The 17,024-nt window shown below is 40.8% G+C and overlaps 5 protein-coding genes across 5 annotated transcripts; all 5 read right to left on the minus strand.

The window, feature by feature from the left end:
• Nucleotides 1–5,446: 5,446 nt before the first annotated feature.
• LOC115051939 (heat shock protein 30-like) lies at nucleotides 5,447–6,193 on the minus strand. The gene has a single exon (XM_029515744.1). It carries the CDS (start codon nucleotides 6,142–6,144, stop codon nucleotides 5,524–5,526), a length of 621 nt encoding a protein of 206 aa, XP_029371604.1. The 5' UTR covers nucleotides 6,145–6,193; the 3' UTR covers nucleotides 5,447–5,523.
• A 1,349-nt stretch (nucleotides 6,194–7,542) lies between these two features.
• LOC115051937 (heat shock protein 30-like) lies at nucleotides 7,543–8,304 on the minus strand. Its single transcript, XM_029515741.1, has one exon. It carries the CDS (start codon nucleotides 8,243–8,245, stop codon nucleotides 7,625–7,627), a length of 621 nt encoding a protein of 206 aa, XP_029371601.1. The 5' UTR covers nucleotides 8,246–8,304; the 3' UTR covers nucleotides 7,543–7,624.
• A 1,339-nt stretch (nucleotides 8,305–9,643) lies between these two features.
• LOC115051938 (heat shock protein 30-like) lies at nucleotides 9,644–10,405 on the minus strand. The gene has a single exon (XM_029515742.1). The coding sequence runs from the start codon at nucleotides 10,344–10,346 to the stop codon at nucleotides 9,726–9,728; it is 621 nt and encodes a 206-aa protein (XP_029371602.1). The 5' UTR covers nucleotides 10,347–10,405; the 3' UTR covers nucleotides 9,644–9,725.
• Nucleotides 10,406–12,061: 1,656 nt separating this feature from the next.
• LOC115051940 (heat shock protein 30-like) lies at nucleotides 12,062–12,719 on the minus strand. The gene has a single exon (XM_029515745.1). It carries the CDS (start codon nucleotides 12,680–12,682, stop codon nucleotides 12,062–12,064), a length of 621 nt encoding a protein of 206 aa, XP_029371605.1. The 5' UTR covers nucleotides 12,683–12,719.
• Nucleotides 12,720–14,176: 1,457 nt separating this feature from the next.
• On the minus strand, nucleotides 14,177–16,512 carry LOC115051936 (N-acetyllactosaminide beta-1,3-N-acetylglucosaminyltransferase 2). Its single transcript, XM_029515740.1, has 2 exons — nucleotides 16,332–16,512; nucleotides 14,177–15,713 (listed from the first exon to the last, which is right to left on the minus strand). The coding sequence occupies exon 2, from the start codon at nucleotides 15,682–15,684 to the stop codon at nucleotides 14,341–14,343; it is 1,344 nt and encodes a 447-aa protein (XP_029371600.1). The 5' UTR covers nucleotides 15,685–15,713; nucleotides 16,332–16,512; the 3' UTR covers nucleotides 14,177–14,340.
• Between the last annotated feature and the right edge of the window lie 512 nt (nucleotides 16,513–17,024).

A 17,024-nucleotide genomic window follows, 5' to 3' on the forward strand; every position in this document is an offset into this window, starting at 1 on the left:
GGTGCACATGGAGTGGGGAAATGTGATGCTTGTGTAAAATCAAATGATGCACTTTGAAAAGGCAAACTGGCGCTTCATTTCATCACATCAACAGATGATGCTAAATTTATAGATATAAACTCTAAATAAATATGTATGAATGTAAAGAAATGTAAGGCTTAAACACTGAGTTGGGAGGAAGGCAAATTTATTCTGTGCTACTTCGATGATTATTTAAATATTTGCACTTAAAAAGATAAGTAGGAGTTTCCCTTCTTTTCCTCTCTCAAAGGCACCTGTTGAGATCAAATCAAACAATTGAGTTGTGCTTGTTCTCTGCAAAAAAAATAGCTTATGCCAATCAAAAGCAGCTCAAAAAATGCAAAATTATTGAGCTTATTACTCAGAGATGTCACAGTTTCATTTGTAGTGAAAGTGTTTAAAATCCTCCTTCTCTGTCTCAGTCACCTCTTTGTGGCTCTGCTTAGCCTCAGGATTTAGAGAAAGACCAAAAAACTTGTGGTTAAGGATGCTGTTTTGCAGGATTATCACTTTGGTTTTCATCAAACAAACACTTTCCAGAGAGGGCCTCAGCGTATGGATTTGCCACTGATGTCAAGAATTTGTTGAGGAAGGGGCTGATGGATGGGGGCCAGTGTGGATTAGGTTTAACAGGCCCATTAAAACATGAAAGGTTGCTGATAGCTGACGTGGGAGTATCAGACATCTCCTCTTAGAGACCAGGGGCTTAAGAGATTCAGGCATGTGTGCGTGCGTTGTGTGTGTGTGTGTGTGTGTGTGTGTGTGTCGTTGTATGTGTGTGCTTGCATGTGCCCATGTGTGTTGAAAAGGAGTCGATAGTGATGAGAGCAGGCTGGTTTCTATTACCTATTTGATTATCCTCCCTCAAACAAACATGATAGCACCTTGAGATCACTTAGACTGCTGTGCTCCACACCCACCCACACACACACACACACACACACACACACACCGAAAAGCACAGTGACAGAGTGCACAAAAGGCGCAGGGTCACTTTTACTGTCACAAAAAATGAAGGCAAATCCAAAGCAGAGAAAAACACTAATCGACTCCCAAAGGAGCAAAGACAGCAGGTTATACTCTAATTATCCCCTGACCTGAAGTGAAAAACAGAAAGGTTCAAAAAAGGGAGCAAATGAGGCCAATTAGGCAAAATTGCATTATTTGATTTCTCTTATTTAATCCCTTACTGATGCTCAGTTTGTGTTTGTTAAGATTATGAAGGCTCACAGTGCCTTTAACCCCATGCTGCTCCATCATCAGCTCATCAGCTATGACAAAGCAACTGAGCACAAATATTGACGATTTTCTGGTTGGAATCCAAATATCTAGAGAGATGATGACTTGTCAACAACCCCAAATCAAAACAATCCGCTTGGATGTTGCAGATGGGAAAGAGCAACATGGCTGCTGTCGGTTTCTGACAGACAGCTGTGAGAAATGTGTGTGCATGTTTGTGTGTGTCTGTTGGTGTCTGATAAGCCCGGGGTTCCTGTCCTCTCTCTCCCTCTCCCTGTCTCTCTTTCTGCTTTGATTACATAACAGGTGATATGCACTGAAGTCACTGTCTACATTTTGCTTTTTTTTTTTTTTTTTTTACTTTCCCCCTCTAACCTCATCTCTTTGCCACTTATAAATTTCAAGAATTGGAAAGGTGCTTGTTGTGAAAGTGCTTTTCCCCCTCTGTGAATTCCAATCTTAACTTTAAATGGTGTCCTCTGCGTTGCTCGATACTACAGTCTCGTGTCTTATTATAGATACTATGTTTATGTCATTAGTTTAAATTATTTCAACCTATTTCTGAGAAATATGTTTAGGTGTGGCCAAGAATGCAAAGTTCATCTGCAGCATTGCAAACCGTTGCCTCATTCAGCACCTGCTGCACACATTTGATCTATTATTCAACTACCACCTATTCATTCCTTATCCATTCATAAAGAAGAAATAAAGTAGAAATGTAACCTGGAACGTGCGGATGCCGGAACTGAGCATGATCAGTGATGTTTGCCTGTTCAAGAGTTCATACTGGTTGATTTTTGGAAACTGGTTGGTGATGGTTTCCTAACGCTTCTACAGCTTCTATGAGTCAGAAGTTCAGTTGAAGTTGTTAGCAGAGCCACAGCACGGTTAAGGATTTGTTAAGCTTACGCACAGAAAAGGACAAACTACTTTGTCAAGGTTGATGTAATTTGTGGTTATGGTTGCAGTTGATTACTATTGGTAGAAAACAGAAACACACAAAAGTTTGAATATTTGGTGAGCTGTCCAACCAACTTGCTTCTCCATTTCTGGGCTTTGCCAGCACCCATAATCCTGAACAGCAGATTACTTGAGCTTCTCATTCTTACAGCAAGCCAGCACTGTAATATCTAAGCAGCAAGAAAGGTTTAAGACTATTTACATTCCTTTTCTTCCCGTGCTCCTGGTAGCAAGGCACCTCTCTTCTCTGGAACTATTCCTTAGTGATTAAAATCAGTCAGTAAAACTAAAAGAAACACAAAATGTTACCTTGTACTTAGATTCGACTCGAATTTAATTTCAAACAAACATGAACTTGTGCCAGATGTCTCAGAATGTGGATGAGTAAACTGCGTCTATGGGTTTTGCAGTCTGAAATACTAAGGGCAGCACTCTTGCATGTAAATAAAACGAAAGGCTTTGTAGTTGTAGCTTTTGACCTGCGGCTTTGATGGAAGTTTGCTCAGATAACTCCTGCTTCCAGAAGTAGAACGTGTACAACTTCTCGTGCTCCGCCCATGCAGTCACCACTGACCACCAATCAGGCAATCTTAGGCAAAGTCAATGCCGCCGCAACACTTCTGCTGTAACTCTCAGTGGACTAGTGCCATTACTCAAACAGCTTGAGGGATGTATCACATGGACATAAACAACTGTCTGATGCTGTCATTGCTTTCGGTCCCGTCATAAGCCACCAGTTTGTTTTGCCGATGGGTCACAATTGCAACAGAGAAGCGAGTCAGCGATAGAGCAAATTTGCTGTTAACTTTTGAGAGCAAAGCATAAAAAAAACACTGGAAGAGTTGCTGGATTTGTGCCAAATTAAAGCAGAGCGGGGATTTCTGGCTGCTTACATTTTATGCAGACACTCATAATGTTGACTTTTTAATTGAAGAACCAGATGGATTCTGTTAAAGACGCTGTTCTTTTGTGACGAAGGTAAGACCAGGAGAAGTTCATGATGAAATGCAGACACTGCCTTTGCAGAAAAACAAAAACAACTTCAACTGGTGGAGGTGTACATGTCTGGAATACCTCCTCCTACTGTGCTACACTATAGCCCAGACAAGGAAGGCAGTACAGGAGAGTTATCACTTGCAGGTCCTACAGACAGAACCGCTGCAGCATTTCACTGCCTCTCTCTCACTCGCCCTTCACTTCTTTCCCTCTTTGCCATGTCCCGCCTCATCACCTCTCTTTCTCTCTCGCCTTCTCTCATCTTCCTCCCTCCCGCTGTATCCTCTCTCCCCCTCTCTCTACCTCGCTTCCCCTCCTCCCCACACGTCTGTCTGTTCGAAACTAGAGCAACGTCTTAATCGAGGCTCAGAGACGTGACGGGAATGTCTAAGCAACCCCAGCTCTGCAGTACACACACACACACGCACACACACACAAAAACAGACACATTCTGCTTGGCAGCCAATTAACAACCTGCAATCCAGCGCCAAAGGAATAACTGCATGTTGATGAGCTGGATGCTCTAAGTGTGTGTGTGTGCGTGTGTGTGTGTGTTTGTGACGAGCGGGTGGCCGTCAGAACCACTTACACAGATAGAAGGATATCTCTTTTATGTGTTCTGGGGAAAGAGAGGGATTATGCTGCATTAAAAGCCATCACCATGAGGGACAAACCAAGACAGGAACAAGGAAGTTTGAGGCTGAGAATCTCTTTGGCTGTGTGTGTGTGTGTGTGTGTGTGTGTGTGTGTGTGTGTGTGGGTTCTGACAGCTTCAGCTTCAATACATGTGTGTGTATTGTGCTTACAAGCAGCATTAGGAGAACAATGCAGATGATTTACATGGAGCTGAGTCTCGCTTTCTCCTCCTCATCCTCCTCCTCCTCATCCTTCCTCTATTTCTGTTACCTTCTGTTCTCCTCCTCCTCCTCACGTCTATCATGCCTTCAATTGAGGGAGTTCATCCAGAGGTGAACATCTGAAATGATCTCTCATACTCCCACCCAAAAAAAAAAAAAAAAACAACCAAAACCCTCATACATTCGTTTTAAGTGTCAAAAATATTGACATGAGCCTTGACACCACATCCTGGAGCAGCCAAGCTTTGTGCTCAACAGTCCAGGTTTCATCATCTCCCCTTGATTTATTTATTTATTTTTTTTCTTTGAGAGATACGATGTCTGGAAAGGAAGGCTGTGGGTTTATATTCAGCTTTATTTTTTCCCTGCTTGGCTGTAGTCGGTCTGGATGAGTGAATAAGTTATTGGTTGATGTGAGATTTTAACTGTTCTTAAAAAGGGAAAAAAGATGACAGCTCATTGTAATGGCAAGATAGTGCAAGGGCAGCCAAGAATGATTTGTGGACTTTGACTATCGTTATTGCATTTCGCGAAAAATAATGATATTATGAAAGTCAGGGAATTAATAAATGTATGAATTAAACACAAAAAGGGTTACCACATTAATTTGATGCTCTGGATAACTGAATATAACCTGACAGACTTGAAGCTTTCTGTTGTATTGCTGCATTAATTGCATTTTATTTTATCTGAACTAGGATGACAGCTAGTGGCAAACTGCTGAGACAGCGTCAAAGTGACTGGGGTTTACAGTCTTACTGGTAAAGGTAAATGGATGGACGTCCTGCCATCTGCTGGACAGATACACAAAGTACAAAAAGAAATCAGAAAACTGTTTGGAACGCAAAAACAGTATCATTCTGGGATATGATTAAAATGTGCGTGTCATCAAAGGAGAGATGACACATATCTTTAAAAGGATCTATTTTGGTGTTAAAATGAAACAAAAGGTAGGAGAAAAAATTTATATGGCAAAATAAAGTGCAGTCAGAAAATTGAGCTGAATCTAAATAGCGATTAGATATCATATCAGTTATCATATACAATTTATAGAGTTATCATTTAAGAAACTAACATTTTTTTGTGCATTAGTTTGATATTTTAGGACATCTAGGAGTTTTTTTGCATGTTTTTGTGAATATTTATGGCAAGTTTGCCAAATATTGCTGTACACTTATTTTACTCAATTATTTTATTTCGTCAGATAGACTGCATCAGATATGAAAAGCTTCCCTCCTAACTTTTGAAGTGTCTTATTCTTTTTGTAAGATTAACCTGATCATGTGTGTGTCCAAATGAAATGAAAAGGAAAAGATAAAATGGAGTGAAAACAGCAAAGAAATAATAGTTATGTTGGTAGATATTTATTTAACAATCTTCAATTCTACATACAAACATATTAAACAACATATGATCATCAGTCATCCATATCAAATATTTGTCACTGTGATCAGTCCATGTGTTGAGCTTTGTCCTGCGTGCTGTTGTGTGTCTCTGTGCTGCTGCCTTCTGCGTGTGAACACACACTCTGCTGTGTTTCCTCCTCCAGGCTCCTCCTGATAGTCAGCTCTCTCTCAGCCTCCTCAGCACATGGAGCTCTGGCTGCCTGGATGTGGAGCTTCCCGTCTGGAGCCAGGCAGCAGGTGACGGCTTCAGGGTTCAGGCCCTCGGGCAGATCAAACTCCCGTCTGAACTCCTGCAGTCTGTAAGAGTAGGAGCCTTTCCCGTCCTCCTCCTTCTTTTCTGTCTTCCCGCTGACTCTCAGCTTCCTGCCCACCTGCCTGACAGACAGCTCGTCTGGAGAAAAGCCTTGAGTGTCCAGGATCAGGCCAAAGTGCTGTCCCTCTTTGTCCAGCTGGTAGGAGAGCGGCTGCAGAGCTGCTCTGCTTTGTAAAGGCTTGTTCTCCTCCGGGATGTTGTGTTGAAGTTTGTCCATCAGCTCCTGTAGGTCTCTGTACAGTAGATGCTGCTGGCAGACCAGAGGTCTGACCTCTGGCCACAGACTGCGTACAGGCCAGGAGATGTCCATGAAGGGACTGAGGCCAGAGGGGAGTCTATGAGAGCACAGCATCTTCAGTGTGTTCAGCGGAGAGTCCTCTAGTGGGAGATGAAACACTGTTCTCTTGTGTGTTGCTGGTGTAGTTTGTGTCTGAGCAGTGGGACTGTGTCAGCTTTTATATTGTACCTGGAGGAAGTCCAGAGTTTTCAGGAACTTTCCTGCTGTTTCCAGAGCTCTCCACTGGAGGGAGCTGTTACTCAGCTCTGCTGACGTTACTGGATCCTTCCTGTTTGTTCAGGAAGTTTCTTTTATGACTAAATATCCTGTAAACATTGAGTTGCTCAGCTGTAACGGTGATTTTCATAAGGTGACTTTTCATTTTCATGGTCCTTTTTCAAAAATTAATTGTTATTTTAAATGAATGTCCTCATAATTATATTTGTAGGTAGAGAAATAAACTCATAACTATCAGACAGAGATTACACAGAGATGAAACATAAATGAACTCTTAAATGGAGATGCTTCAAAACACTTCCAGTGTTTAAGAACGACTTCTGTTCATGTTGTAGTTTATTCTCAGTCTCATCTGCTCCTCATCATCCTTGCTGTATAAGAAGGAAGGAGACAGCTTGTTCAAATACAGCCAGTGAAGATGTGTGTCTGCTCAGAGAAAATATAATGCTACATTTTCATCACTACATATTTTCCTGTCTGTGGCCCAGAAATGGATAAGCGGTTGAAGATGAATGAATGACTGAATATTTATCCATGTTAAATTATGCTACTTTCTGGATGATTGCAGATAAACCGTTCAGGTAAATGTATAACTCCTTTACTTTTACATACAGCAGAGTTAACATGGACCTTCCTCGAAGCATCCAAGCAGAATAATATCTGTCACTGGTTAAACTGATTTAAAGTTCACAGTCATAAAATAAATATTAAATGAATTATTATGATTATTATTTTTTTTTTACTTGAAGTGAAACATTTCCATTTAAATCTTTTATGTAATGGCTTTATTTCTTTTTGATTTTCAGTGTTGTTGTTTTGTTTTTGTTTTTGTTTTTTTCACATATGTTTTACAATGTTTTGTTGGATACCTTAATACGACTTTAAGGGTTTTGAGTGCTTTTTGTCGATATTTTACAAATAACTTTGCAGTATTTTACTGAACTGTTTTTCGCTGAAGTTATTTATTTTTGGTCCATGTTGTTGTGATTCTTTTGGCAAATATTACTAATATGTTGAGTTATTTAACTGAGATTTCACAAGTGTTTTATAAATTCTAGATAGATATGTAAAATATATATTTTGAATATTTGACTCATTGAAAGTTTCCCTCCCATCTGGTTCGTATATTTTTTGTGAGATTAACCTGATAATGTCTGTGTCCAAATGAAATGAAAAGGAAAAGATAAAATGGAGTGAAAACAGCAAAGAAATAATAGTTACGTTGGTAGATATTTATTTAACAATCTTCAATTCTACATACAAACATATAAACAACACATGATCATCAGTCATCCATATCAAATATTTGTCACTGTGATCAGTCCATGTGTTGAGCTTTGTCCTGCGTGCTGTTGTGCGTCTCTGTGCTGCTGCCTTCTGCGTGTGAACACACACTCTGCTGTGTTTCCTCCTCCAGGCTCCTCCTGATAGTCAGCTCTCTCTCAGCCTCCTCAGCACATGGAGCTCTGGCTGCCTGGATGTGGAGCTTCCCGTCTGGAGCCAGGCAGCAGGTGACGGCTTCAGGGTTCAGGCCCTCGGGCAGATCAAACTCCCGTCTGAACTCCTGCAGTCTGTAAGAGTAGGAGCCTTTCCCGTCCTCCTCCTTCTTCTCTGTCTTCCCGCTGACTCTCAGCTTCCTGCCCACCTGCCTGACAGACAGCTCGTCTGGAGAAAAGCCTTGAGTGTCCAGGATCAGGCCAAAGTGCTGTCCCTCTTTGTCCAGCTGGTAGGAGAGCGGCTGCAGAGCTGCTCTGCTTTGTAAAGGCTTGTTCTCCTCCGGGATGTTGTGTTGAAGTTTGTCCATCAGCTCCTGTAGGTCTCTGTACAGTAGATGCTGCTGGCAGACCAGAGGTCTGACCTCTGGCCACAGACTGCGTACAGGCCAGGAGACGTCCATGAAGGGACTGAGGCCAGAGGGGAGTCTATGAGAGCACAGCATCTTCAGTGTGTTCAGCGGAGAGTCCTCTAGTGGGAGATGAAACACTGTTCTCTTGTGTGTTGCTGGTGTAGTTTGTGTCTGAGCAGTGGGACTGTGTCAGCTTTTATATTGTACCTGGAGGAAGTCCAGAGTTTTCAGGAACTTTCCTGCTGTTTCCAGAGCTCTCCACTGGAGGGAGCTGTTACTCAGCTCTGCTGACGTTACTGGATCCTTCTGTTTGTTCAGGAAGTTTCTTTTATGACTAAATATCCTGTAAAGACTTGAGTTGCTCAGCTGTAACGGTGATTTTCATAAGGTGACTTTTCATTTTCATGGTCCTTTTTCAAAAATTAATTGTTATTTTAAATGAATGTCCTCATAATTATATTTGTAGGTAGAGAAATAAACTAATAACTATCAGACAGAGATTACACAGAGATGAAACATAAATGAACTCTTAAATGGAGATGCTTCAAAACACTTCCAGTGTTTAAGAACGACTTCTGTTCATGTTGTAGTTTATTCTCAGTCTCATCTGCTCCTCATCATCCTTGCTGTATAAGAAGGAAGGAGACAGCTTGTTCAAATACAGCCAGTGAAGATGTGTGTCTGCTCAGAGAAAATATAATGCTACATTTTCATCACTACATATTTTCCTGTCTGTGGCCCAGAAATGGATAAGCGGTTGAAGATGAATGAATGACTGAATATTTATCCATGTTAAATTATGCTACTTTCTGGATGATTGCAGATAAACCGTTCAGGTAAATGTATAACTCCTTTACTTTTACATACAGCAGAGTTAACATGGACCTTCCTCGAAGCATCCAAGCAGAATAATATCTGTCACTGGTTAAACTGATTTAAAGTTCACAGTCATAAAATAAATATTAAATGAATTATTATGATTATTATTTTTTTTTTACTTGAAGTGAAACATTTCCATTTAAATCTTTTATGTAATGGCTTTATTTCTTTTTGATTTTCAATGTTGTTGTTTTGTTTTTGTTTTTGTTTTTTTCACATATGTTTTACAATGTTTTGTTGGATACCTTAATACGACTTTAAGGGTTTTGAGTGCTTTTTGTCGATATTTTACAAATAACTTTGCAGTATTTTACTGAACTGTTTTTCGCTGAAGTTATTTATTTTTGGTCCATGTTGTTGTGATTCTTTTGGCAAATATTACTAATATGTTGAGTTATTTAACTGAGATTTCACAAGTGTTTTATAAATTCTTGATAGATATGTAAAATATATATTTTGAATATTTGACTCATTGAAAGTTTCCCTCCCATCTGGTTCGTATATTTTTTGTGAGATTAACCTGATAATGTCTGTGTCCAAATGAAATGAAAAGGAAAAGATAAAATGGAGTGAAAACAGCAAAGAAATAATAGTTACGTTGGTAGATATTTATTTAACAATCTTCAATTCTACATACAAACATATAAACAACACATGATCATCAGTCATCCATATCAAATATTTGTCACTGTGATCAGTCCATGTGTTGAGCTTTGTCCTGCGTGCTGTTGTGCGTCTCTGTGCTGCTGCCTTCTGCGTGTGAACACACACTCTGCTGTGTTTCCTCCTCCAGGCTCCTCCTGATAGTCAGCTCTCTCTCAGCCTCCTCAGCACATGGAGCTCTGGCTGCCTGGATGTGGAGCTTCCCGTCTGGAGCCAGGCAGCAGGTGACGGCTTCAGGGTTCAGGCCCTCGGGCAGATCAAACTCCCGTCTGAACTCCTGCAGTCTGTAAAAGTAGGAGCCTTTCCCGTCCTCCTCCTTCTTCTCTGTCTTCCCGCTGACTCTCAGCTTCCTGCCCACCTGCCTGACAGACAGCTCGTCTGGAGAAAAGCCTTGAGTGTCCAGGATCAGGCCAAAGTGCTGTCCCTCTTTGTCCAGCTGGTAGGAGAGCGGCTGCAGAGCTGCTCTGCTTTGTAAAGGCTTGTTCTCCTCCGGGATGTTGTGTTGAAGTTTGTCCATCAGCTCCTGTAGGTCTCTGTACAGTAGATGCTGCTGGCAGACCAGAGGTCTGACCTCTGGCCACAGACTGCGTACAGGCCAGGAGACGTCCATGAAGGGACTGAGGCCAGAGGGGAGTCTATGAGAGCACAGCATCTTCAGTGTGTTCAGCGGAGAGTCCTCTAGTGGGAGATGAAACACTGTTCTCTTGTGTGTTGCTGGTGTAGTTTGTGTCTGAGCAGTGGGACTGTGTCAGCTTTTATATTGTACCTGGAGGAAGTCCAGAGTTTTCAGGAACTTTCCTGCTGTTTCCAGAGCTCTCCACTGGAGGGAGCTGTTACTCAGCTCTGCTGACGTTACTGGATCATTCTTTTGTTTTCAGGAATCATCCTGCAATTACAGAACTTCGACAGTAGATGTCACTCTAACTCATATCATTATGTTAGAGCATCATTTAATCTAAAATCCAAAAATCATGCTCACTTACCTCAGACGGCACAAAGTGAAATACTATCAGAAAAATTAACTAAATGAAAACACTCATTGTAGCCTCTACCAGTAGAAGCAATAGTAAAGTGTGTAATGGTCAAATTAAAACTGTTTAAAGAAGCATTGTCATATAATTTGTGAGTAAATTCAATTATAGCAACGTTAAAATTTTAATCCACCTCTTCCCCCAACTCTCCACTCCACCTCATTAGTGCTGAGCAGCTCACTAATCTTCCTGCTGCTATCCTCAAATCTAGCTTCTCTTCTTCTACAGCCACATTACTCTGAAGCCACTGTCTGCCTATTAGTACCAAAATCAATGGAGACCAGAGAAAATGATACTGAAATACAATTAAGAGACAAGCCCCTTTCACTGAAATATCAATATCATATTTTATCTGTTTTAGAATAGTTCACATTGGAAACAAGTGATCCTCAATGTTGTAGCTGTCCTTCCTTTTCTGTGACAACTCCTTCATTCTTCCTGTTGGATGTTCATTTCCCATCTCCTTCCTCTTCCTCTTCCTCCTCTGTTGTCATATAACCTTGTCTGACTGTATGTAGATGCAAATATACAAACTTTATTATGTTTACTAAATAGATACAACAATTGTCACTTTGCTTCCAAACACATATAAGTTGAATTTCATTGCCCAGCATAAATGGCTAAAACTCAGTATGTCACGATCCATATCTGTTGAAAAACCTAAATGGAAATTAGTTCCCTTCTACTGTTGAACTGACTGAAAGGAAACTATCAAACACATACACAACTATGTTTTGTTCAATAACTCAGCTCACCAAAGAAGTGACCTCATAAACCTTCCAAATATCCGACTATAAATACACTGAGTAAATATTCACTTACATTTAATCACTCAGCTGAGCTTTGCAAGGCTAGTGATTTATGAGCTGCCTAATGCTTCACCTCCACAAATCCCTTTCTGAGGAGATATTTGTGGTTGGTGGATCATCCTATTTTATATGTTCTTGCGACCAAAATCAAATTAAAGATACACACATTTGATAAATAAACAATGGTGTTTCAACAAAACTATGTTTTTAAAGACATTTATTTAAATTGTTGTAAATAACACTTCTTTTATACATTCTTGTTAGATATGATAATTATATATTTTGAATATTTAACTCATGGAAAGTTTCCCTCCTGACTTTTGGAGTGCCTTATTCTTTTTTGTAAGATTAACATGATCATGTGTGTGTCCAAATGAAATGAAAAGAAAAAGATAAAATGGATTGAAAACAGCAAAGAAATAATAGTTACGTTGGTAGATATTTATTTAACAATCTTCAATTCTACATACAAACATATAAACAACATATGATCATCAATCTTCCATATCAAATAGTTGTCACTGTGATCAGTCCATGTGTTGAGCTTTGTCCTGCGTGCTGTTGTGCGTCTCTGTGCTGCTGCCTTCTGCGTGTGAACACACACTCTGCTGTGTTTCCTCCTCCAGGCTCCTCCTGATAGTCAGCTCTCTCTCAGCCTCCTCAGCACATGGAGCTCTGGCTGCCTGGATGTGGAGCTTCCCGTCTGGAGCCAGGCAGCAGGTGACGGCTTCAGGGTTCAGGCCCTCGGGCAGATCAAACTCCCGTCTGAACTCCTGCAGTCTGTAAGAGTAGGAGCCTTTCCCGTCCTCCTCCTTCTTCTCTGTCTTCCCGCTGACTCTCAGCTTCCTGCCCACCTGCCTGACAGACAGCTCGTCTGGATAAAAGCCTTGAGTGTCCAGGATCAGGCCAAAGTGCTGTCCCTCTTTGTCCAGCTGGTAGGAGAGCGGCTGCAGAACTGCTCTGCTTTGTAAAGGCTTGTTCTCCTCCGGGATGTTGTGTTGAAGTTTGTCCATCAGCTCCTGTAGGTCTCTGTACAGTAGATGCTGCTGGCAGACCAGAGGTCTGACCTCTGGCCACAGACTGCGTACAGGCCAGGAGACGTCCATGAAGGGACTGAGGCCAGAGGGGAGTATATGAGAGCACAGCATCTTCAGTGTGTTCAGCGGAGAGTCCTCTAGTGGGAGATGAAACGCTGTTCTCTTGTGTGTTGCTGGTGTAGTTTGTGTCTGAGCAGTGGGACTGTGTCAGCTTTTATATTGTACCTGGAGGAAGTCCAGAGTTTTCAGGAACTTTCCTGCTGTTTCCAGAGCTCTCCACTGGAGGGAGCTGTTACTCAGCTCTGCTGACGTTACTGGATCCTTCTGTTTGTTCAGGAAGTTTCTTTTATGACTAAATATCCTTTTCAAAAGGTGACTTTTAATTTTCATGGTCCTTTTTCAAAAATGAATTGTTGTTAATTAATTGTTAATTTAAATGAATGTCTTCATAATTATATTTGTAGGTAGAGAAATAAACTCATAACTATCAGACAGAGATTATACAGAGATGAAACGTACATATGTATGTTACAATCCATATCTGTTAAAAAACCCACTTGGGAATTATTTCCCATCTACTGTTGAACTGACTGAAAGGAAACTATCAAACACATACACAACTATGTTTTGTTCAATACCTCAGCTCACCAAAGAAGTGACCTCATAAACCTTCCAAATATCAGACTATAAATCCACTGAGTAAATATTCACTTACATTTAATCACTCAGCTGAGCTTTGCAAGGCTAGTGATTTATGAGCTGCCTAATGCTTCACCTCCACAAATCCCTTTCTGAGGAGATATTTGTGGTTGGTGGATCATCCTATTTTATATGTTCTTGCGACCAAAATCAAATTAAAGATACACACATTTGATAAATAAACAATGGTGTTTCAACGAAACTATGTTTTTAAAGACATTTATTTACCTTTGTATAGAACTCCTCGAGGACATCAACAAATAACATTGTTTCTAATAATAACTCACCACTTCAAATTGGAAAACAGAATCATCCAATGAATAATAAACTGCATAACATGCCCTGATTCCTTCCTATTGACTTTTCATATCAATTGGGATTTTTGTCTTCAGTGACCATTAGTGACGACAGTTAGTAATATCTGAACTTCTTTCTTGTAATCAGAATCTGTAAAGGGAAAATATTCATTGATTTGATTTCGATGTAAAACTCAGACCTGTATCTTGCAGGATTAGGATTCAGTTGTGCGAGGAGAATCTGTCCAGACAGACATGCTATACCTCCAAAACGATCAAAAATGTCGTAGATATTTCTAGGATTACAATTTTAGTTTACGTCAGACATTGCTATACTTTATTACCAAATTTACTGAGCATGAAAATAATGAATTTTTTTGAGGATCAATTATATTTTCAAAGTGGATGTGGGGCATTTTTAATTGTCTCTCATAAATTTCTCAAAAGTAACTTAAATATTCTCTACAAACATTATGAAGCAATAGGAAAGGTTTAATATTTATCCTTTCTTTATATGTTAATAAAACATAAAACTTCAAATACATACCAGTATCAAATAAACTGAGAAATTGTCCAATGCCCTAAAAATAAAAGTACCCTTTGAGGTAGATCGGGGCTCCCCCTCAGTTTTGCGTGACCCTTTGGAGGAAAGTTTTTTTTTTTTTTTACATTACATGTAACCCTCATAGGGTACATGACACAGTCACTGTGTATGTCTGTCAGTTGAGTAGCATGGCATCCTGCACTGAATCCTATTTGGCAGGCAAATGAGCCTCAGCATTGCTTGTATAGATTCTGAAGTTGCTTCCATAGCGTCAGCATCTCCTTGGGACTCCGTCTATGAACCAGCAGAACTGATCTGTAAGCACAAGGATTACCCCTGTCTGACTCTGGGAGATCAAATGTTAAAAAACCTGGGTGATGGCTTGGTGATAGCCCGAGTCTATGCAGACACATTCCTAGATACACATCGTCTATTGGGAAAAGGCGCACCCACTCCGACACCTCTCTCAGTCGTAATGCGAGTGAGCCAGAATAAACGACCCCGCCTCCCCCTGCATATGATGGATAAACACCTTTATAGAAACGTTCTGGTATGTAGTATTTCGCCGACGGTTCACGGTTTGGCATTGCGTTAGTGATTACATCCCCAACAAACAAATTCATGCCTGTTTCATTTGTTTGGGCTCTCCAGAGGTTGTGCTCCTCCAACTGCTTGTTCAAATAATCCAAAAGGGCATCGGTTCGTACGAAAACATCGTCATCGCCTTTGAACACAAACATGGCAGTAGGGCAGTACTGCTGGAGCCAGTGCCAGAACAGCAGGTCCTTTAGAGTAAGGTTAAAGAACGTGTCTCTAAAATCCCACTGCAGGATATCCCCATATTTCTGGTTCTCAAGGTCCAGAAGGTTATTTAGATCTGGATGAGGACCTGTGCTAGAGTCCTGCCTTCCAAGTAGAAACACAGTGTGCACTAATCCGCCTCTCTTATTTAATTCCCCCTTCACCAGGCCGCTGCGTCCCCATGTTTCACGGATGGCCTGCCTGTTTTCGAAATTCCCCACTTGAGATTTTATAGCCATAAGGAGCATGGGTGTTTCCAGATCAAAGTTACTGCTGTTTCTCCTACATATCCCAGGCTGGTTGATCAGGAGTGGATATGCCCTGCAGTGCATTGACCTGATAAATGATCTCATTTGTTCAGGCAAGTTATTTAAATCTTGCATATGAGGGACTGAACACGTTCGTGATATGCAGTCAGAAAGGCATTCAACCTCGACCTCTGATACAAACTTTGCTGTTGACTTCCTCATTGGCTTAGTTGTGTTTCCCTGCAGTATTGGATTTTGCTGACGATCCCAAGCATGCTGCAACTGGTTCCACAGCGCGCTGTCCTCCAGACGCAGGTTCCAGAAAGGGCGAAGTGGGTGAGAGGCCAGAGTAGAAGAGTTAGAAGAAATCCCTGGGGCAATATAGTGGTTAGATATTTTTGGAGGTGCGTAGGAGATGGTGACAAATATTGTCACCATGATATAAATTAGGAGGTGGCCAGTCATCATGCATGGCAACAAGCACATGCACAACAGTCTCCTGTTGCATTTGCAGCATTTGCCCATTTCCTGTGGTGTACGAACCAGACATGCACCTGCACACAGATAAAAAATAACACACAAGAAGATATGATAAAAAGAAAAAAAAACTAAGCAATGGAACCCCACCCACCCATACTAGAGAAAACATTTAGATAATCTCCTTCCTTGTGGAATTCAGATGACAGTGACATGGATCTACCTTTTTCTCTATTGTAAACACTGCAGTCATCCCTCTGGAGTTTCTGTTTCCCTGGTGATGGTCCAGTGAGGGTTATTATCTGTTCTTGTCTACACGCTTAAAACATCACCCTGCATCTACCTGCTGCTTGGCACACAACCTCTGTAGACACTCTGTGGAACATGCAATATGCAGATTAACTCTCTCTGCCTTCCCTCAAACTGGCAAACACTGTCACATTCATTTGTTGATTTTTTTTTCTTTTTCATTTTTACTTAAAATGTTGAAATTGTTTAGTTGCAGTGTATGGACATTGTAACTCATAATAACGTAATAGATGGAAAGAGTCCAACAAGCCTCTATAGGCCATGTGGGTCATTTTATACACAGTCTACTGATATTCTTTCTAACTGCAGTCAACTTTTAAACACTTATAAATTTAAACTAAACTAATTTAGGACACGAATTGGAAGAAAAGTAAAAAATGACTCACAAATGAGTGAACTCTCGTTGATTAATCCGACTGAGAAATAAGACACACTGGCTTGTGGTGTCCACCTTTTGTTTTCGTTTTTTCATCCGGCTTGGCTACAGTCTAGATACAAAGTGACTGTTCCGTAGCTCTTCATCTGTTTCCATAATAATGACCAACAACCAGGAGTATCATTTCGCTGAGGAGCGGACGATTTCACATTAACATCTGCAGCTGAGCAACAGGTCTCAGGTGAGGCACACCTCTCACACAGCGCATGCGCGCGGGATCCTGGAAGGGATGGGGAGATGATGTGGGAAAGAGTCACAGGATGGACTCCTGCGAAATGATTTCTCTGAGGGAGGAGAGGCGTCTTGTTTGCATACAGGTGCTGCAGGTGCATGTCTGTGTATTTGCATGATATGGCCTGATCCAGGCTTTAAAGTGTTGGTTCATTTCTTGCAGTTATGAAAATCCGTGCAAATCCTATAAAAGTTAATTTGTTAACCTGATACTCTGATATCTCAAAGACCCGTACAATACACAATTTTGCTCTGATCTGCATTATTTGGATTCGGTATGCTTTAAATAACGTATTTGAAATTGTCTCATTCCATTCCATTTCCTAAACAATAACCAATACTTAATACTTCACCAAGCAGTGACCTTTGAGTAACCTATATTATTTAGGCTACTAAATTAAATAAAACAATG

This window comes from Echeneis naucrates, chromosome 12, assembly GCF_900963305.1.
Source record: "Echeneis naucrates chromosome 12, fEcheNa1.1, whole genome shotgun sequence".
NCBI lineage: Eukaryota > Metazoa > Chordata > Actinopteri > Carangiformes > Echeneidae > Echeneis > Echeneis naucrates.

What these genes read in the sequence shown, in the direction of transcription:
- LOC115051939 (XM_029515744.1), bottom strand. Translation starts at nt 6,144, where the DNA reads ATGCTGTGCTCTCATAGACTCCCCTCTGGCCTCAGTCCCTTCATGGAC.
- LOC115051937 (XM_029515741.1), bottom strand. Translation starts at nt 8,245, where the DNA reads ATGCTGTGCTCTCATAGACTCCCCTCTGGCCTCAGTCCCTTCATGGAC.
- LOC115051938 (XM_029515742.1), bottom strand. Translation starts at nt 10,346, where the DNA reads ATGCTGTGCTCTCATAGACTCCCCTCTGGCCTCAGTCCCTTCATGGAC.
- LOC115051940 (XM_029515745.1), bottom strand. Translation starts at nt 12,682, where the DNA reads ATGCTGTGCTCTCATATACTCCCCTCTGGCCTCAGTCCCTTCATGGAC.
- LOC115051936 (XM_029515740.1), bottom strand. Translation starts at nt 15,684, where the DNA reads ATGGGCAAATGCTGCAAATGCAACAGGAGACTGTTGTGCATGTGCTTG.